The 18,364-nt window shown below is 40.7% G+C and overlaps 1 protein-coding gene across 1 annotated transcript in view; it reads left to right on the top strand.

The window, feature by feature from the left end:
* The first annotated feature begins 476 nt into the window (after positions 1 to 476).
* Positions 477 to 18,364, top strand: part of LOC140465127 (uncharacterized) — a 77,833-nt gene continuing 59,945 nt past the window's right edge. The window contains exons 1-5 of the mRNA XM_072560992.1: positions 477 to 578; positions 6,212 to 6,359; positions 11,484 to 11,571; positions 12,029 to 12,094; positions 14,390 to 14,533. Of these exons, the coding sequence (XP_072417093.1) occupies positions 6,334 to 6,359; positions 11,484 to 11,571; positions 12,029 to 12,094; positions 14,390 to 14,533 (324 nt within the window). The 5' untranslated portion in view covers positions 477 to 578; positions 6,212 to 6,333. The remainder of the gene's footprint in view (positions 579 to 6,211; positions 6,360 to 11,483; positions 11,572 to 12,028; positions 12,095 to 14,389; positions 14,534 to 18,364) is intronic.

Genomic DNA, 18,364 nt, shown 5'->3' with positions numbered 1-18,364 from the left:
AAAAAAAAACTGAATAACCAACTGTCTCCAATTCACGACACAGTTCATTTGAAGAAGTTAATGATAAGAATTTCTGTTGTCAACCGTCACAGGAAGAAAAAATCTAATTTTCAAGATGAAACTACACAGACTAGAATTTATATCGGATTTGGGTCAACTTATAAACTACTTCAGTAAATATAAATGGATAGCGTTATCAGGTCAAGGGTAACATCCTTGCAGTACCATTGACTAAAAGGTGTGGATGTCAGTCACGCTCACTACAGAAATGCCCTTCAGTCTAATTTCCCGCAGGCTAACTGCCAAGACCTGGAGACTAGCCTGAGTAGGGGCTGATGACCAGGGTGTGACTCAGGTCACACTGGGCTGGTACATTGTTGTGAACAGCGTCATAGCTGATGCAGAGCTTTGTCGACCGGTCACTTCTGCAGGCAGGTCACTCACTCAATAAGCCAGGCGGTCTACAGGGATGCATTCATAAAACGCGTCTACTAACATTCCGGACGCGTGGAGTTAACGGTTCGAGCACATTGTGTAACGTCTTTGTTTACTTTCCAGTGTGATTTTCCCACTCTCAGGTATGTATGCCTTTGCTTGTGGCTCAAGGGGAGGTGGGGAGAACCAAATCGACTTTTAATCAGGAAAATATTAATGGCGTTTGAAAGTATTGTTCTAACGGTTGCTTACTAGATACCAGAAAATGGGCACAAAGATGAAGATGAGGATAGACCCTGTCTGCTGCTGATCAGTGCCAGTTGCTTTTGTGGAGCCTTGAGATTTTCAGGTCATGTGGCACAGTGAGTTGAGTCCCGGTCTGGATTCAAGCCCCATTCCAGGACTTGATGGCCAAGGAACTGCTTTGGTAATCTGGCCAGTTAGATCCAGCACTGACTTGTAAAACCTTCCAACATAGACCAATAGCAGCTGATAAGAGTGGGAGAGGTTCTTGGTCCGCTCTGCAATGCAGTCAGAATTGAGGCGTCTACCTTCAGGGAGGCACAGTGGTTAGCACTACTGCCTCACAGCATCAGGGACCCTAGTTTGATTGTCACCTCTTCTCCCTGTGTCTGTGTGGGTTTCTGCTGGTTGCTCTGGTTTCCTCCCACAGTCCAAAAAGTGTGCAGATTAGGTAGATTGGCCATGCTAAATTGTGCTGTCGTGTCCAGAGATGTGAAGGCTCGGTGGATGAGCCATAGCAAATGTGAGGTGGTGGGCCTGGTGGAATGATGTTCGATGGGTTGATGCAGAATCTTTGAGCCAAAAGGCCTCTATCTGCTGTAGGAATTCTATGATTCTTCTTTAATTCTATCATCATTCGCAGTTCCAGGCTACAAAGTACATTTAAATGTATATGTTCGCACAGCAATGTGGACTGTTTGGGGATGGAAACCTGGGTGGTTCAGTTAACAAGATAGTGCAGGCAGGGTGGGTCTGATCCCTATCCCAGTTGGGATAGATGTGGGAGGTCCTTCCTTGCCCTATCCATGCTGGAGATCATGGTGTTGTGGGCTGGACCTATGTGAGGGAAGAGTAAGCCAGAAGAACATGTTTTACTCTACATGGCAGGTTGGCTTGTTGGATCAGAGAATGCAAGACACTCCCATAGACCATGTCAATTTTTAAAAATCTGGAAATACTCAGTAGGTAGTTAGCATCTGTGGAGAGCAGCAGAATTAAAGGCTGGGTTATGTGGCTAAGTGGTTAGCACGGCTGGCTCACAATGCCAGGGACCCAGGTTCAATTTCACTCTTGGAGGTCATTGGCTGTGTAGCATTTGCATGTTCTCCCAGTGTCTGCTTGGGTTTGCTCCCGCAGTAAGGGTGGATTGGTCATGCTAAATTGCCCATAGTGTCCAGGAATATGAAGACTTAGTGCATTAGCCATGGGTGAGTTTGAATGGGATGTTCTTCAGAGGTTTGTTGTGGGCTGAATGGCCAGCTTCCACACTGCAGGGATTCTATGATGTTACCGGATCTCTGGAGATGTGTGGATGATAAAACTGCTGGAAGGTGGCATGGGTAGCCTGATATCTTCTGCTATCTGGCATCCTATTAGCAGTAGAAACTGCAGCAGCATAACTGCCCTCCAAGAGGCCAGTTGAGGCATTTGTCCCCAGTGAAGGGTAACGTGCTATCTCTGGTGGCATTTTGCCCATGCTGGGAGGAGCTGCTGCTGGATCATATAGAGAGTGCAAGGCAAACACTGACATCCTTGAAGGGAGAGTAGGCAGACCCCTTCATGTCTGCTTCATGGAAGGGCTCGCTGGCTACAATAGCTGCTTCCTGTGGTAACACCACTGCTGAATGCAAGACTTGCCTGCCTGACCCCAGCATGGTTAAAGCGAATTGAGAGACTCTTTGCTTCATGCTGCAGCTTTTGCAATGGCCACCTCTGAAGGTGGCACTGCCAAACTGCTGGCCTCCTGCTTTGGCCTGCTGCTCTAGCAGGTGGCTGAACATCCTCCATCGCATGGTAATTCTGGTAGTGCCATCTTAACTGGCCGTCACCTATAAAGTACCACCCTGAGTGTCCATGCTTGCCTCTAAGGGTTTGAGTCCTGCTTTTGTGGGACTTCTTGGCTTTTCGTAAAATCCAGCATAGTTTCAGGACAGGAAACATTACATTTGTAGCTGGTTTTAAACATGGACAGACTGTTATAACAGACCCTGAGGATCCCCATGTTCAAGGTTTGAGCTATAGGGAGAAGCTGAATAGGCTGTGGCTATTTTCCCTGGAGCATTGGATGCTGAGGGGCAGGGATAGGATAAATTGACAAGGTCTTTGACCCAGGGTAGGGGAGTCTAAAACTAGAGGGCATAGATTTCAGCTGAGAGGGGAAAGATATAAAAGGGACCTAAGGGCCAACGGTTTCATTCAGAGGGTAGTGCGTGTATGGAATGAGCTTTCGGGGGAAGTGACCGAGGCGGGTACAATCACAACATTTAAATGGCATCTGGATAGGTATAGGAATAGGAAGGATTCAGAGGGATTTGGGCCAAATGCTGGCAAATGAGACTAGATTAATTTAGAATTGGCATGGATGAGTTGGTCTGAAGGGTCTGTTTTCGTGTTGTACAACTCCATGAAACTAATTTGTTGCAGTTCCAGATGGGACATTCCAAACTTTTAAGAAATTGTTTCTGGAACTGCCATGGACTTTGATATCCATAAATAGTTTTAGAAAGCATTTGCAACCCAACAGACCTCATTGCTATTTTTTAAAATGTGTTCACTTAGAAAATAGAAAAAGAGAGTGCCTAACCTTCTTTGCTTTCTTCCCTTAATGGTATCAATTGTTTTTAAGGTCATTGAGTAATGGAGATGTACAGCACAGAAACAGATCCTTCAGTCCAACTTGTCCATGCCGACCAGATACCCTAAATTAAGCTAGTCCCATTTGCAAGCATTTGGCCCATAGCCCTCTAAATCTTTCCTATTCATAAACCCACCCAGGTACCTTTTAAATGTTGTAATTGTACCAGCCTCCACCACTTCCTCTTGCAGCTCACTCCATACACACACCACCCTCTGTGTGGAAAAAGTTGCCCTTTTTATAACTTTCATCTCTGATCTTAAACCTATGCCCTCCAGTTCTGGACTCACCCACCACAGGGAAAAGACTTTGTCTATTTACCTTATTCATGCCTTTTATGATTTTATAAAACTCTATAAGGTCAAACCTCAGCCTCTGACACTTCAGGGAAAACAGCCCCTGCCTATTCAGTCTCTCTCTCAAACCCTCCAACCCTGGCAACATCCTTGTAAATCTTTGCTGAACCCTATCTAGTTTCACCACATCTTTCCGACAAGAGGGAGACCAGAATTGTGCATCAATAGGATCTTCCCATTTGTGCCTGCATAATTGATTCCCAGATCCAAAATGTTCTGTTTTTGCACTAGCTTCAGATGGCATTACCAACATTATAAATATTCTTTCTTTACCATTAATGGCATTGGAAAATAGCAGGGTATCATGCAGTAGACTATGTTCCAAATAACTATTTCCAGCCAGCTGCAGTATTGAACAAAAAGGACAGTGACAGAGAATCTAACGATAAAGGAAGACTTGCATTTATAGGTGTCGATTTTATAGATGGATGCTGCTGGTATGGAATCTTGAATACTCTGTGACTATATTAATAGATCACAGGCACATCTTCATTAAATATTCTTTATTTTAATTCTGGAGTGTGTGGCCGTCATTTCTAAAATGCATTCCCAACAGCAAAAGTAGTCCACTGGAAGTACATATTCATGAAACCTTCTTAAGTGTGCCTTATTGGATCTCTGAGAATTGTTTAAAAGTACTTAACAAACAATTGAAAAGTAGCAACTACTGTTATAGAGACAAACTTTTATTTTTAATGAGGGTGGGTAAAGGGAAACACATTAGAAATAACCAAACTGAAAGTTTGGGAGTACATCATTGATAGTGGTGCACAGATTTGAATGATTACTGAGCCTTTAACTTCAGTTTTCAGTAATTTTAGGCTTCACTCAGAGGACTTGCAGCCAGGAAATACTTCTGACTGCAATGCAGCTGCTTGTGGTTGAAGGAGAAGTGATGGCCAGTTCAGATCAGAAGATGCAGCTTTGGTCAAATTGCATAGTGAATTAAAAATGATTAAATATAGATGGAGAGTAGTAAGAAAGAGTAGACAAACTTAAAAAGCCTGATTGTAAACTTTGGCGGAGACCTTGCAGGATGGTGCAGTTAAAATAATGAGATCCATTTTGTACAAGTATTAATCTATTCTTTGGAGCAGGAATGGAAGCAGGGTTGTATTTTTGATATAGATTGGATCCAGTCATCAGGACCTAATCTGCAGTTTTACATGGAAAAGTCAACAATGTTGGTCGATTCTGTCATTCCTGCTCAACTGACAAGGACATCCAGGGTATTCCTTCTCTAGTAAATTCTTCCTCTCCCCACCCTCCAATAATCTAATCATGGAATCTTCCCACCCTATCCCTGATTCCCCTCCAGAACGTTCCACTCCCACACTGACTGTTAATTACTGTTTGCAGGTTCCCAGAATCAGCGTCTTATGACTAAATGCACGCACATATTGACGGCGTATCTTTTCTATGGGTGTAATTTGTGCACAAATAATCCATTTCAATTGATGTGGCTGCTGCTTAATCTCTTACTGCAGCCAACAATCAATTGTGACAACATTTGGATAACATTTGTCAGACATGAAACATTCCAAAGTGACCAGCTGGGTGCACAGCAGAAATCCTGAACTTCCAGAAAGACGACAATGATGTTTGAAGTGTCTTGTTTAGGTCATAATTTATGGAAAAGTTGAATCCAGTCAGTGCAGCAGTTTTTTTAAAAAATGCACTAAACCCTATGACAAATCTCTGTTCTCTTCTTTGGGCTACAACTGGTCAAGATCACTGTGAAATTAGGCTTCGTTCTGTGAAAGAAGCCACTCTGGAATTAGAACTCAAAGAGACAAACGTGAGGCTGAAATCAAGACACTACATACATTAGAATGGACAGATGATTTTGTCTGTCTTCACAGACTACCAATCACTTGAGGAGTTAGTTTCTGTTGCATTATATAAACGGAGATTGAAATTTGGAAAAAAATTAGAGAGGTTCTATAATATTGGTTGCCCTACTGTAGGAAAGATATTATTAAACTGGGGAGGGTTCAGAAAAGATTTACCAGGTTGTTGCCAGGACTGAAGGATTCAAGTAATGAGGATAGGCAGGGACTTTTTTCATTGGAGCGTTAGAGGTCGAAGGGTGACCTTAAAGAGGTTTTTAAAATGATGAGGGGCATAAATAAGGTGAGTAGCAATGGTTCTTTCCCAAAGGTGGGTAATTTCAAAGTGAGGAGGCTTATTTTTAAGGTGAGAGGAGAAAGATTTAAAAGGGACCTGAGGGGCAACTTTTCACATCGAGTGTGGTTCATATGTGGAATGGAGGAAGTGGTAGATGCAGGTACATTCGCAACATTTAAAGGACATTTGGTTCAGTACAAGAATAGGAAAAGTTTAGAGTGATACGTTTTGGGAAACTTGGTATGAATGAGTTGGACTGAAGGGTGTGTTTCTGTGCTCTGCGACTCTGTATTTTGTAGCTGTTAGAAGAAATTGGTAGATGTTAAAGAATTAATGTCATAAGTCGATTGATCTTTCATTCCTTGGTAAATTTTGTTTTTCTTAAAATGGGAAATCACATGACTTTTTTTAAAAGTTGCAGATACTTTGCAAAGCAAGACATTCGACTTCTAAAATGATGGATTTATTTAGGAGACCAGTTGTTCAAGAGCAAATTTTGAGAGAAAAGGACCTTCAACTTTTCAACTTTGTAAAGCAATGCTTCATCGCAAAAGCACACGATGGTTTGTATTTAGAAAGTGTAAATATATGGAATAAGATACATAAAAAATCTACTTTCTTTTTAATGGAACAAAATAATGTTAGTAGCTTTGAACTTGGAAATTACTATGGTGCAGTAACTCACAGGCCCAGGTTAATGGTCTGTGGCCATAACATCAAATCCCATCCTGGAAGCTAAAGAGGTTAATTAATCTGGGTCCAGCTGTGGCCATGAAATTGGGAATGATTGTTGTTAAAAAAAAATCACCTCGTTCACTAATGTCATTTAAGGAAGTATATTGGCCATCCTCACTGGATCTGGATTCCATATATCCCATAGCAATGTGATTGAACTACAAGTCAAGAGGAAGGGTAATTAAGGATAGGCAACAAAATGCCAATGAATGCCCAAAATGTCAATTTTCCTGCTCCTTGAATGCTGCCTGACCTGCTGTGCTTTTCCAGCACCGCTCTAATCTGAACAAAATGCTGGTCTTGACCATGACTCCCTCATTCTGTGAAAGAATAAACAATTCAGCCAGTTCCACCTCCTTATTCACCCATTAATCAATATTTAATGTAAGCCCAATATGAATTTTGCTTTAACAACTGATCGATTTTACAATCATACTTTGATAAGTATATGGCGTTGCACAACCCTAAATTTTCTGTGGAGATTTTCAGCTGAATCCAGTCCTGAGGTAGCAACCTTTAAATGTCTTGTGTCAGTTTCAGTCAAAAGATAAAGTGATCCCTGTTCCTATTGGATGGTGGAAAAAAGGGTACTTGGATTTGGTGCGGGTAAGTTGGTGAGAAGATGCTGTGGCACATTGCCGAAGACTAATGATCAAAATTCTAATTTGAAACTGTTGAAGTGCCCAGATTTTCAATAGACCGTGGTGAGCACAATAATCAAATGTGTTTTGATGTTTTGCACTATGGCAATAGTATTTGAATTTTAAATTGCCTCTGCTGTTTTATAATGTGGTTGTTGGAGTGGATGCTTGGTGTACCTTTGAACCCACTATTGCTAGTCCAACTGAAGAAAAATGTGTTATTTGAAAACTTCTTAATTTGAATGGTGACATAGTGCACCTACCAACTTCTTGATAAGCATGCATAAATATGTACCTTGCTTATCACCCCTCCTCATTTTCAACTAGAGGTTATTACAGGCAGAATAATGGATAGGAAGCTTAGTGCAGTGGGATCTTGCCTGTGGAAACACAGGGCGGCATGGTGGCTCAGTGATTAGCACTGCCGCCTCACAGTGCCAAGGATCTGGTTTAATTCCCACCTGTCAGTGTGGAGTTTGCACATTCTCCCGTGTCTGCGTGGCCTTCCTCTTGGGTGCTCTGGTTTCCTCCCACAATCCAAAGATGTGCAGGTCAGGTGAATTGGCCATGCTAAATTGCCATAGTGTTAGATACATTAATGGAGGGGAATGGGTCTGGGTGGGTTACTCTTTGGAGGGTCAGTATGGTCTTGTTCGGCCAAGAGACCTGTTTCCACACTGTAGGGAATCTAATCTTAAAAAAAAACACCCCTTCCCCATTCTACTTGCACTCTGAAGTCTATGTAAGTTTGGCATCCATATGATTTAACTAGTCTGGGTGTCCTCTGCTTTTAGATGGATCAAACCCTTTGTCATGGATGTTAAAAAGTGTTGAGTCATCATTTTTGCAGAAAAAGAAGCTTGCTTGCCTCCTAGTGTAGGAGGCTCATTGTGATAAATACTTTAAAAGGAGCACATTTGGTTTAGTACATTGATAATATAAATTAATTCTATGGCATATGCATGGTAACAGTGAAAAAGCATTCCAAAAACCCGACTAAAGTCGTGAATATAACTTATGTGCTTATGCGTTGACTAATTTATTTTTTAAGTTGTCTTGTGGGCATTATCAAATAATGAAGAGGCACATTTAGAGAAACATGTAGCAAACAATCCTGTCCAGTGTGCCTGCGGGCAATGCTTGTTTTGTAAATGTAAAGGAAATAATATAGTGCTAGAGACCTAAGTACCAATTGTAACCCCCATTTACTTTTGTCTGGGAATTTCCAGTGCCAACAACAATGGTGGCACAGGTAACAGTCAGCCAAATAATGAATGTGGTTTTTGTTTCCTCCCACCTCTGTTTTACCCACAATCATGAGAAAATCAATGAATGCAGGGCCATCAAATAATTAGATGGGGGGTTTGGTGAGGTTGGATTGAGTGGGAGTTGTGAGGGTTGTTTCATATATTTAAAAAAACTGCTTGAACTTTAACTTTGCATCTTTTTACTTTTGACTTGTCGGTTTTTTGCTATTTCTTGAGCAGCAGGATGCACTGTTGGAAACATTTGGATAGTGAATGCAAAAATATGCTTCTGGTTGCAGGAGAAGATTCCAGACAGTTTGTCATGCCTATACTCCCGCTGCTATTTTGAAGCAAGGAGCCAGGCTAGGACATTGGTTTGTGCCAGGAATGTCATATGGATAACATACAGCACCATGGCTTAGTGGTCAGCACAGCTGCCTTTCAGCACGAGGGACCCAGGTTCAATCCCAGCCTCGGGTAACTATCTGTGTGGACATTCTTTCCATGTCTGCGTGGATTTCCTCTGGGTGCTCCAGTTTCCCCCACAATCCAGCTTTGGTGGATCAGCCATGTCCATAATGTGCAGGCCAAGTGGATTAGCCATGAGAAGCGCGTGGGTAGCGGGGGTGGGTCTGCGTAGGTTGCTCTTTGGAGAGCCAGTATGGCCTGACTGAGCCAAATGGCCAGCTTCCAAACTGTAGGGATTCTATGATGTGGTGAATCAGGATGACAGGAGAAACTAATTCAATTCTGACAGGTTAGATGCAAGAATGATGTTCCTGATCGTAGGGAAGTTGAGAACCACATATCATAGCTTAAAAATGAGGAGAAAATCTTTTAGGAATCAGAAATCTCTTCACCCAGAGAGAGGTGAGCCTGTGGAATCCACTACCACAGAAAGTGGTTGAGGCCAAAACATTTTGCATCTTCAAGAATGAGATAAACGTATCTCTTCTGGCTAAAGGGTCATCCTTAATAGTGAATCAAGCTGGAGGTGTTGAATGGCTGACTCCTGCTTCGATCATTTATGTTTCTATGGAAACAGAGATGAGTTCGGGTCATGGCAGGAAGTGTGCCTGAAGGGTGACCTCTGTGTAGTACCCAGTTGGAAGTGGCACATGAAAAATCACTCTAGTCTTCCTTCTTGTCATACAGTTAGTTTATCTGAATTGTTTAAGCAAAACTTAATTATGCAAAGGAATATCTCTACTTTATGTAAGTAGAAGTCAGGCAAACTAGAATGGGTGCGTTAATAAATGGAACACAAATAAACTTAAGCTTTTCCTTGTTATAGATAAGAGCTTTGTTCAGTTCAAAGGTGAGACAGATTCATCTGTTGAAGCAGCATTGAAAAAGAAGTATGAAAGAAGACAGGACATTCTACACTGTGGTTTATTTACACCTATTGCAAAGTAATTGTCTTGATGTATTTTTAAAAATTCTATGTCAAAGTTATTAAATTATGAACTATTAAATGTATTTATCTAATGGTCCAATGCGTCCTCAACTCCCATATAGTCTTATCAAAAGATCTACAAGTTTTTTTTTAATCTCTGCACGTGTGACCCTGGTGCATTAAGTAGTGGCTCGATCATCACATTTATTTCTCTTAAAAGGAATGACATGGACACAAACATCACCAAGAGAAAGCTATCAGTTTAGTGCTCTCACCTAAACTTTCCTTTCAGTGGAATGCATGTTAATCTCAATTGCCGTGGCAGCCCCTTATTCTAATTTTGTATGGCTTCTTTTGCCACTACTCTATCCCTTCATCATTTGGTCTGATCCAATTTTGCAATTCTATTAGTCACGTCCTATCTCACTCCTGAGCCTTGGAAAGATTTGCAGTCCAATGACAACCTGGGTGGCACAGTGGCTCAGGGGTTAGCGTTGATGCCTCACAGCACCAGGGGCCTGGGTTCACTTCCAGTCTTGAGCAGCTGACCGTGTGGGGTTTACACATGCTCCCTGTGTCTGTGTGGGCTTTGTCCAGGTGCTCCAGTTTCCTCACACAGGCTGAAGATGTGCAGGTTAGGTTGATTGCTGCATCAGTTTAAATTTCCTTTGATTGTCAGCTTAAGAAGAAACTCCCAAATAGCCATTTTATCACATTAAGCCACGAGCAATAACACCAGGTGGCTTCTAAGTTAGGAAGTATGTTCCATGTATAGTTTTGCTTACTTCCTGTGACTTTTTCGCTTTAATATCTATTCAAATTATTCTTTTCCTGATATATCATTTGTCTCCTGCTTGCCTATTATAACTAAATATACCCATTCATTTTAGTTACCTCAAAAATACCTTCCCTTTATTTCCCTGGCATTTTCTTCTCCATTCGGCCCACCAGGAATACTTTGAGATGAGGGCGCTTTATAAGTTTAAATTCCTGTTGTTGTGTATTCAGAATAATGCAGGATTCATGAATGTTTTGCAGAAATCTGTCTTCATGTCCTGCCATTTGGACTATGGCAGAATGTTGGAATGAAAATCACCACTCGTTAGAAAATCACCCCTCATCTTAGATTCCCTCCAGTGTGGAAACAGGCCCTTCAGCCCAACAAGTCCATACCGACCCTCAGCAGAGCAACCCACCTGGACCCATTCCCCAACATTTACCCCTGACTAATGCACCTGACACTACGGGCAATTTAGCATGGCCAATTCACTTGACCTGCACATGTTTGGACTGTAGGAGGAAACCAGAGCACACCCACGCAGACACAGGGAGAATGTGCAAACTCCACTCAGACAGTTGCCCGAGGCAGGAATTGAACCTGGGTCACTGGTGCGATAAGGTAACAGTGTTAACCACTGAGCCACCATGCCGCCCCAAATGCCACCCAGTAAAACTATCAGGTCTGTACAGATGCTTAACTTCACTTTCAGCCTTCAGTTGCTTAGTGATAGTTAAACAAATACCTACTGTTAGATCATGCTATTATTAGGAGGGTAACATGATCAATTTTTTTCCTAATTATTGGCACTCCTATACATGTAAGTAAATACATTCTGGGGATCTGAGGAGATAACGCAAACTTTTCCAATGTTTCTTCTGCTTTTGCAGGCCATATCGTGATTTGGGAGCTGTTGTTATGGATAACCAGGATCTGTTTGCACCATACATCACTACTAAACAGCAGCAACAATTAAAGGTAAATGTTTTCTGGGAATTGATCATGAAGGCATAGAATCCCCATCTTTCCTGGGTTGACTTTTTGAGACAGCAGTCCTGCTGCTCTCCACAGCCTGTACTCTTTGATTGGAACCTTGTAAGTTCTTTGACCTCAATTACCTTTCCATATTCCCTATTAAAATTATTCATGAATCACCTTTCATGTCCTTTTCAGGTAACACTCCAGATCCCCTGAGGGGGGATGAAAATTCTCCTTATTGATCTCTTTTACTAATCATTTAAATCTATGACCTTTGCTTACTTGCCAGATGAATTAGTTCCCCTATCTTAACCTCTCCTTGTCTTGAAATCTCTATTTGATCACATCCTAAGCATCATTAATTCAAGTAGAATAGGCTTTCAACTGCTATAACCAATCAGTTTGCCTGAAAAAAAAGATGCAAATCTAACCAGACTTTCCTTTCCTGCTACAACAGAAAATTATGGAAAAAAAGTTTGAAGACAAAACAATTCAAAAGATTGTGGATATAAAAGCAGAACAGGTGAGAACAGTAATGAAATATCAAGTGCAAAATAGTGCCTTTTATTGAAATAGATGCTATGCGAAGGAGTTACTTAAAAAAATCAATACCTAGCTAACATTTTCACTTTTTATTTGTTGTTTGAGCACTGTTCTCTCCCCGATAATGACTCCTTTATTATTCTTTTGTCTGAACTGAGATCTTATGGGAATCTGAATGATGTCATACATCTCTAACAACTCAATATTAACTGCATTCCTTCCTGTGCGAGGAATCATTGCCACTCAGAAATAGCTGAAGTTTACAAGGCAGTTTTCAGATCACATAGTTTACCACCTGCCTGTCATCGTAAACCACCACCCGTACTTCTGGCTGTCTGCTGTGATTAAAGTGAGTTTTTTTTACTAAGCAGCATCAACATTAACATCTACCAACAATGTGGAAAATCACCCGAGTAGATCCTGTAAACACAAAGCAAGACAAATCCAACTCAGCCAATTACAATCTTGGCAAAAGTGAGGACTGCAGATGCTGGAAACCTTGACAATCAATTAGTAAAGTAATGGAAGGAGTCATCGACAGTCCTATGAAGCGACACTTGTTTTACACTAACCTGTTCACCAACGCTCCAATTAGCTTCTGCCAGGTTCACCCAGTTCCTGACCTCATGACAAACTTGGTGCAAGCATGGGACATAGGTGTCAAACTCCAGGGTTGACTTGATAGTGACTTCCCTTGACTGTGCGTGGCATCAAGGAGCACTGGTAAAATTGGCTATCAGAAGAAAAGGCTACGATGCTAGGAGTCATACTAGCACAGGGAAGATTGTTATGGTTGTTGGAGGCCAGTCATCTTGAATTCAGAACATCTCTAATTCATAATTAGGGGTATTCATAATTTGTGTGTTGGCTTGTCTGTGTCTTTTAATCATAGAACATCGAATTATAGTGCAGTACAGGCTCTTCGCTCCTCGATGTTGTGCCGACCTGTGGAACCAATCTGAAGCTCATCTAACCAACACTATTCCATTTTCATCCATATGATTATCCAATGACCATTTAAATGCCCTTAATGTTGCCAAGTTTACTACTGTTGCAGGCAGTGCATTCCATGCTCCTGCTACTCTCTGAGTAAAGAAACTACCTCTGACATCTTTTCTATATCGGTCACTCCTCAATTTAAAGCTATGTCCCCTTATGCTAGCCATCATCATTTGAGGAAAAAGGCTCTCACTGTCCACCCTATCTAACCCTCTGATTATATATGTCTCAATTAAGTCAACTCTCAACCTTCTCTTTAATGAAAACAGCCTCAAGTCCCTCAGCTATACTCATAAGACCTTCCCTCCATAACAGGCAACATCCTAGTAAATACCCTCTGAACCCTTTCCAAAGCTTGCACATCCTTCCTATAATACAGTGACCAGAACTGTACACAATACTCCAGGTGTAGCCGCACCAAAGTTTTGTACAACTGTGACATGACCGCATGACTGTGAAACTCAATTCCTCTACCAATAAAGGCTAACACATTGTATGCCTTCTTAATAACCCTATCAGTCTGGGTGGCAACTTTCAGGAATCTATGTACATGGACATCGAAATCTCTCTGCTCATTCACACATCCAAGAATTTTACCATTAGCCCAGTATTCCTGTTGTTCCTTCCAAAGTGAATCACCTCACACTTTTTCACATTAAACTCTGTTTGCCACCCCTCAGCCCAGCTCTGCAGCTTATCTATTCTTAGTCCCTCTGTAACCTGCAACATCCTTCGGCATTATCCATAACTCCACCGACCTTAGTGTCATCCGCAAATTTACTAACCTATCCTTCTATGCCCTCATCCAGGTCATTTATAAAAATAATAAACAGCAGTTGACCCAAAACTGTTCCTTACAGTACACCACTAGTAAGTGAACTCCAGAATGAACATTTCCCATCAACCACCACCCTCTGTCTTCTTTCAGCTAGCCAATTTCTGAATCAAACTGCTAAATCACTCTCAATCCCAAAACTCCGTATTTTGTGCAATAGCCTAACATGAGGAACCTTATGATTTAACTTTTTCATTTCACTCATGTTAACCTTGGCAAAGGCCATTGGTACTGCACTAGCCTATTCTGTACCTCATCGTGATCTACTTTAAGAATGGATTTAACAAAGCCTAGGAAATGGATCTTCATTGAGTCAATTTTGGTACGTGGAGGTCATTTTATCAAAGAGTGAATACTCATGGGCAGACAAGTACTCACAAACTTTTGTTTTGCCAGAAATAACTTAAACTTCACCATTCTAAAACTGCTTTTGCAATGCAGGTGAAGAAATCTCAGGCTCCTTCAGCCGAACAGTCAAAGAAACAGAATGGATACTACTACATTCACGAGTACTTAAATGAGAATAAGTGGATAACTAATGCAATGCATACAGGAAAGCCTCTTTCATTGTGCCTCAAAGAACTGGTAAGATCAAAAATAAATCAGAAATCAGAAAAATGACGTAAGTTTGAAAGCATAAATATATTTTTGAGTAAGTGTTTATAATGTGTACTTTTTATCTAAATACTGGAGCTTATGAAGTTAGGAAATATTACACAAAGACGATAGTCCACTGTGGAATCTGGAATAATGCAGTTCATTTATGTACTCACATATCTGGCCTCATTGTTTTAAAGGGATGCTTTAAGGAATGCACATTGTATATTAAGCACCATTTTGAAGTGGTATGCTTTCAAAATGTACTTATCACTTTTTCTCAGTCTCTTTCTCTCAAATTTATAAATGCCTTTGCTTCCAAGAGGTCAATTATGTTATTGATTGCTGGTACAACAATTTGATGTGGCTCTTTTACCCCATGACATTGGGCACAATACGAGAACAGATTAGTTCTCCATTAACAGGGGATGGTGTAAATTCATCAGAATATTATGCAACTTTTTAATGGCTAAATGGAGCATGAATATAGCAAAATCATGTTCAAGCTTTCTAAATGTGGGTATAGTTTTCATCCTGTCCATGCAAAAGGTATGGATTCATTAGTCATGCCATAGCCATTAAATAAATTCTTTTGTTCCATTTTATACCGTTGTTATTAGCTACATGAGGAGCTTACCTTTCCCCTTTTAAACCCACTTGGTTGGCCACAATGAAACTTTTACGTTCTTTTTACCATACAACTACTCTTCAATCCAATAAAAATGTAATTTGCTAGTTTGCCAGAATCAAAGTTGAGCCAATTGCAAAGCTTATTTAGGTGTAAAGAAAACAATCTAATTACTTGCTGAGCTTGAGAAAAGTAATAAAGATGGGACATCAAACACATACACAACAAATTTTAGAAAATGGGATATAAAAGAATATGCAGTTTAAAAGTCCTTAGAGTGTTCTTGAGATAGGAGAAAGTGAGGACTGCAGATGCTGGAGATCAGAGCTGAAAATGTGTTGCTGGAAAAGCGCAGCAGGTCAGGCAGCATCCAAGGAACAGGAGAATCGACATTTCGGGCATAAGCCTGAAGAAGGGCTTATGCCCGAAACGTCGATTCTCCTGTTCCTTGGATGCTGCCTGACCTGCTGCGCTTTTCCAGCAACACATTTTCAGCAGTGTTCTTGAGATGTTTGGTTTTAACCTGAAACCATGGTTTTCTAATCAATATTTTTATATGTTCAGCAGTAACGAATAAGTAGTATAGCTGTCCTTTGAATTCTCATGAACAAGTGCTTATCCAGTTTGCTTTATCACTGAGTTATACAGGTTGAGAGAGGGAGACTGAAAGGAAATGGGTTAACAATTCCTGTTATAAATCCATTTTTTTTCCCCTCTTGCAATGCAGTCACTGAAATTCAGTTTATTTGTGTGTTCACATATCAGTCTCATTGTTTTCAGGATTATTTTCAAGCACATCTTTTATGTCCAACATGTGAAACTTCCCCATTAAGGTATAAATGAAGTAGGGCATTCAGATCTGAGTTCCAAGAATTAAACATCAACTAAGGTTTGACAACAGATGGTGCAAACAAAAATAAAAATAGGTTCATTAATGTATGTTAGATCTGAGTAGATGCTTAGATGTGCACATTGTGCTGAGACAATAGAGAATAGTTGATATACCAGTAGCTTTAAGAAGGAAATGAGGTCTAATCTGATTAATTGTAGCCTGGTTATTGAAGGAGTTCTTAGAATCTGCAATTTGAGATAAAAATTAGTGATCATTTGGAAGTGCACGGGTTAATCAAGGACACTGGTATTTGACACATTTTAATCCAGATTTCCTTTTTAACAATGATTATTTTTACACATGAAAGATATTCCTCAGATGTGGATTCTTGGAAGGATTCAGACGCAAAGTCTTTCTGAAGCTGGGTAACAATAATGTGGTTGTGCATTAATAATTTACATGAAAACTAACTGATGGACAGAAAACAATGTGTCCTTGGAAATTTGGAGTCCAATAATCTTCATGAAAGATCTTCATTGTGACTTATAAGTGCAGCAGTGGGGAATTTTCATTGATGGTTGCTTAATGTTCAGCACCTGTCAAGCTTTCTCAGATGCTGAAGCAGTCCATCTCCAAACGCAGAAAGACCTGGACAACATTTTGTTTGGACTGAGAGTGGAAACAATTGCAGCACACAAGTGCCGGGCCAAGTCCATCTCCAACAAGAGACAGCAATCTGGTTAATTGGATGTTGTACTGAGTGGAGAAGTGCAATAATGCAGAGGTTAGCGCTGTCAAATATATATTGCTCCTGGTATTTTTGGATGTCCACAAGGAGCACAATCTCAAAGGTTGGTACCAATGCAGAGTTTGGAAAGCATGAAGCAGATTGTTTTTTTTTTCAAACAATCTTCAAGCGAAGAAAAGCCAGTCTCCCAACAATACAGCTGCTATGCTTTGGGTCTCAAAGCATTATCATAATCACATCCCCTGTCATCAATCTTGTGGGTGTCACTATTGATAAATCAAACCAGACCAGCCACATAAATATTGTGGCTGCAAGAGCAGTCTGTCTCGCCTCAGTGACTGCCGAACATCTATCCACAAGTTAGGAATGTGACTGACTTTTCTACATTTGCCAGGATCAGTGCTGCTCCCGTTATGCTTATAAAGATCAATACCATCCAGTCCAAAGCATCATGCTTGGCTGGCAGCCTAGTCCTTCCATCACTCCTTCCATCACTGCACTGCTGTATCCTTCCAAGGCCCCTTTGATGGTACCTCCCAATTCTGTGACCTCTACTACCTCAAAGAACAAGGTCAGCAGGCACATGAGAGCGCTTCCACTGCCAACCACTCTTCCAAGTTGCACACCATGCTAATTTGGAAATAAATTTTAGTATCTTTATTGCCTTTGGAGCAAACTCCATGAACTCTATCTGAGAGCAAATTGATATTACCTGCAGCACTCTGATAGCAACGAATTGACAATGCAGCTGATCATCACCATCTTGAGAATAAAAGAGATAGGGAATTAATATTGACCTTGCCAGTGATGTCCCTAGATCTTGAGTGAAAAAATAAAAATCTAGGTTAGTGAAGTAGGTGTAGAAATGGCAAAGGCTTCTTAAGGTGAAGGATAGTGTGGTAACAATTCTGTAAATAAGACAAGAGTAGAGATATGTCTAATTCAAATAAGCTAAAGAGGTCAAATCAGGGGACCAAATGGGTTCAACTTTCTAAATAAGTATGAGAACAGGTAAGTAATCTCACAACAAAGGTCAATCATATATTTTCATAAATGGGTGATTGCGTACAAGAGTAAATAACCCATTATAATTTTGTTCAAATCTGTACTTAGTTGTAGGTTAAATCTGGAGTACTGTGAGAATTCTTGGGTTCCACTTTACAAAAAGGACATGAGGCTAATTTAGACCTTGAAATATAGATTCACCAAGAGGATAGTTAGCATGGGACTACACAGTCAATAAGATGAAGTTGGATGGGACTTGCAGGATTCCAGAATCCATCCTGCCAGATTACTTCACAAATGGAGAAAGTCTCAGAACTGTCACGGTGCAGATTGAGGCCATTCGCCAATTACATCTGCTCTGGCTCTACAAATGAACATTTCACTTGGTGCCATTCTCCTACTTCTCCCTGTAACCTTTGTATGTTGTTTATGTTTTAAAAAGCCATCTTAATTCCCTGTTAAATAACTTGGCTGAAGCTATCTACACTGCCCTCACCACCCAGGCAGTCTCGCCTCGAACAATTCATTGAATGAAAAAGTATCTTCTTGCATCACATCTTTGCCTCTTTTACTTACTATATTAAATCTGTGGCCTCTAGTTCTCAA

Source organism: Chiloscyllium punctatum, chromosome 41 (assembly GCF_047496795.1).
Source record: "Chiloscyllium punctatum isolate Juve2018m chromosome 41, sChiPun1.3, whole genome shotgun sequence".
Lineage (NCBI taxonomy): Eukaryota > Metazoa > Chordata > Chondrichthyes > Orectolobiformes > Hemiscylliidae > Chiloscyllium > Chiloscyllium punctatum.
Note: the sequence above shows the minus strand (reverse complement) of the source record. Positions and strands in the feature narration are given on the sequence as shown.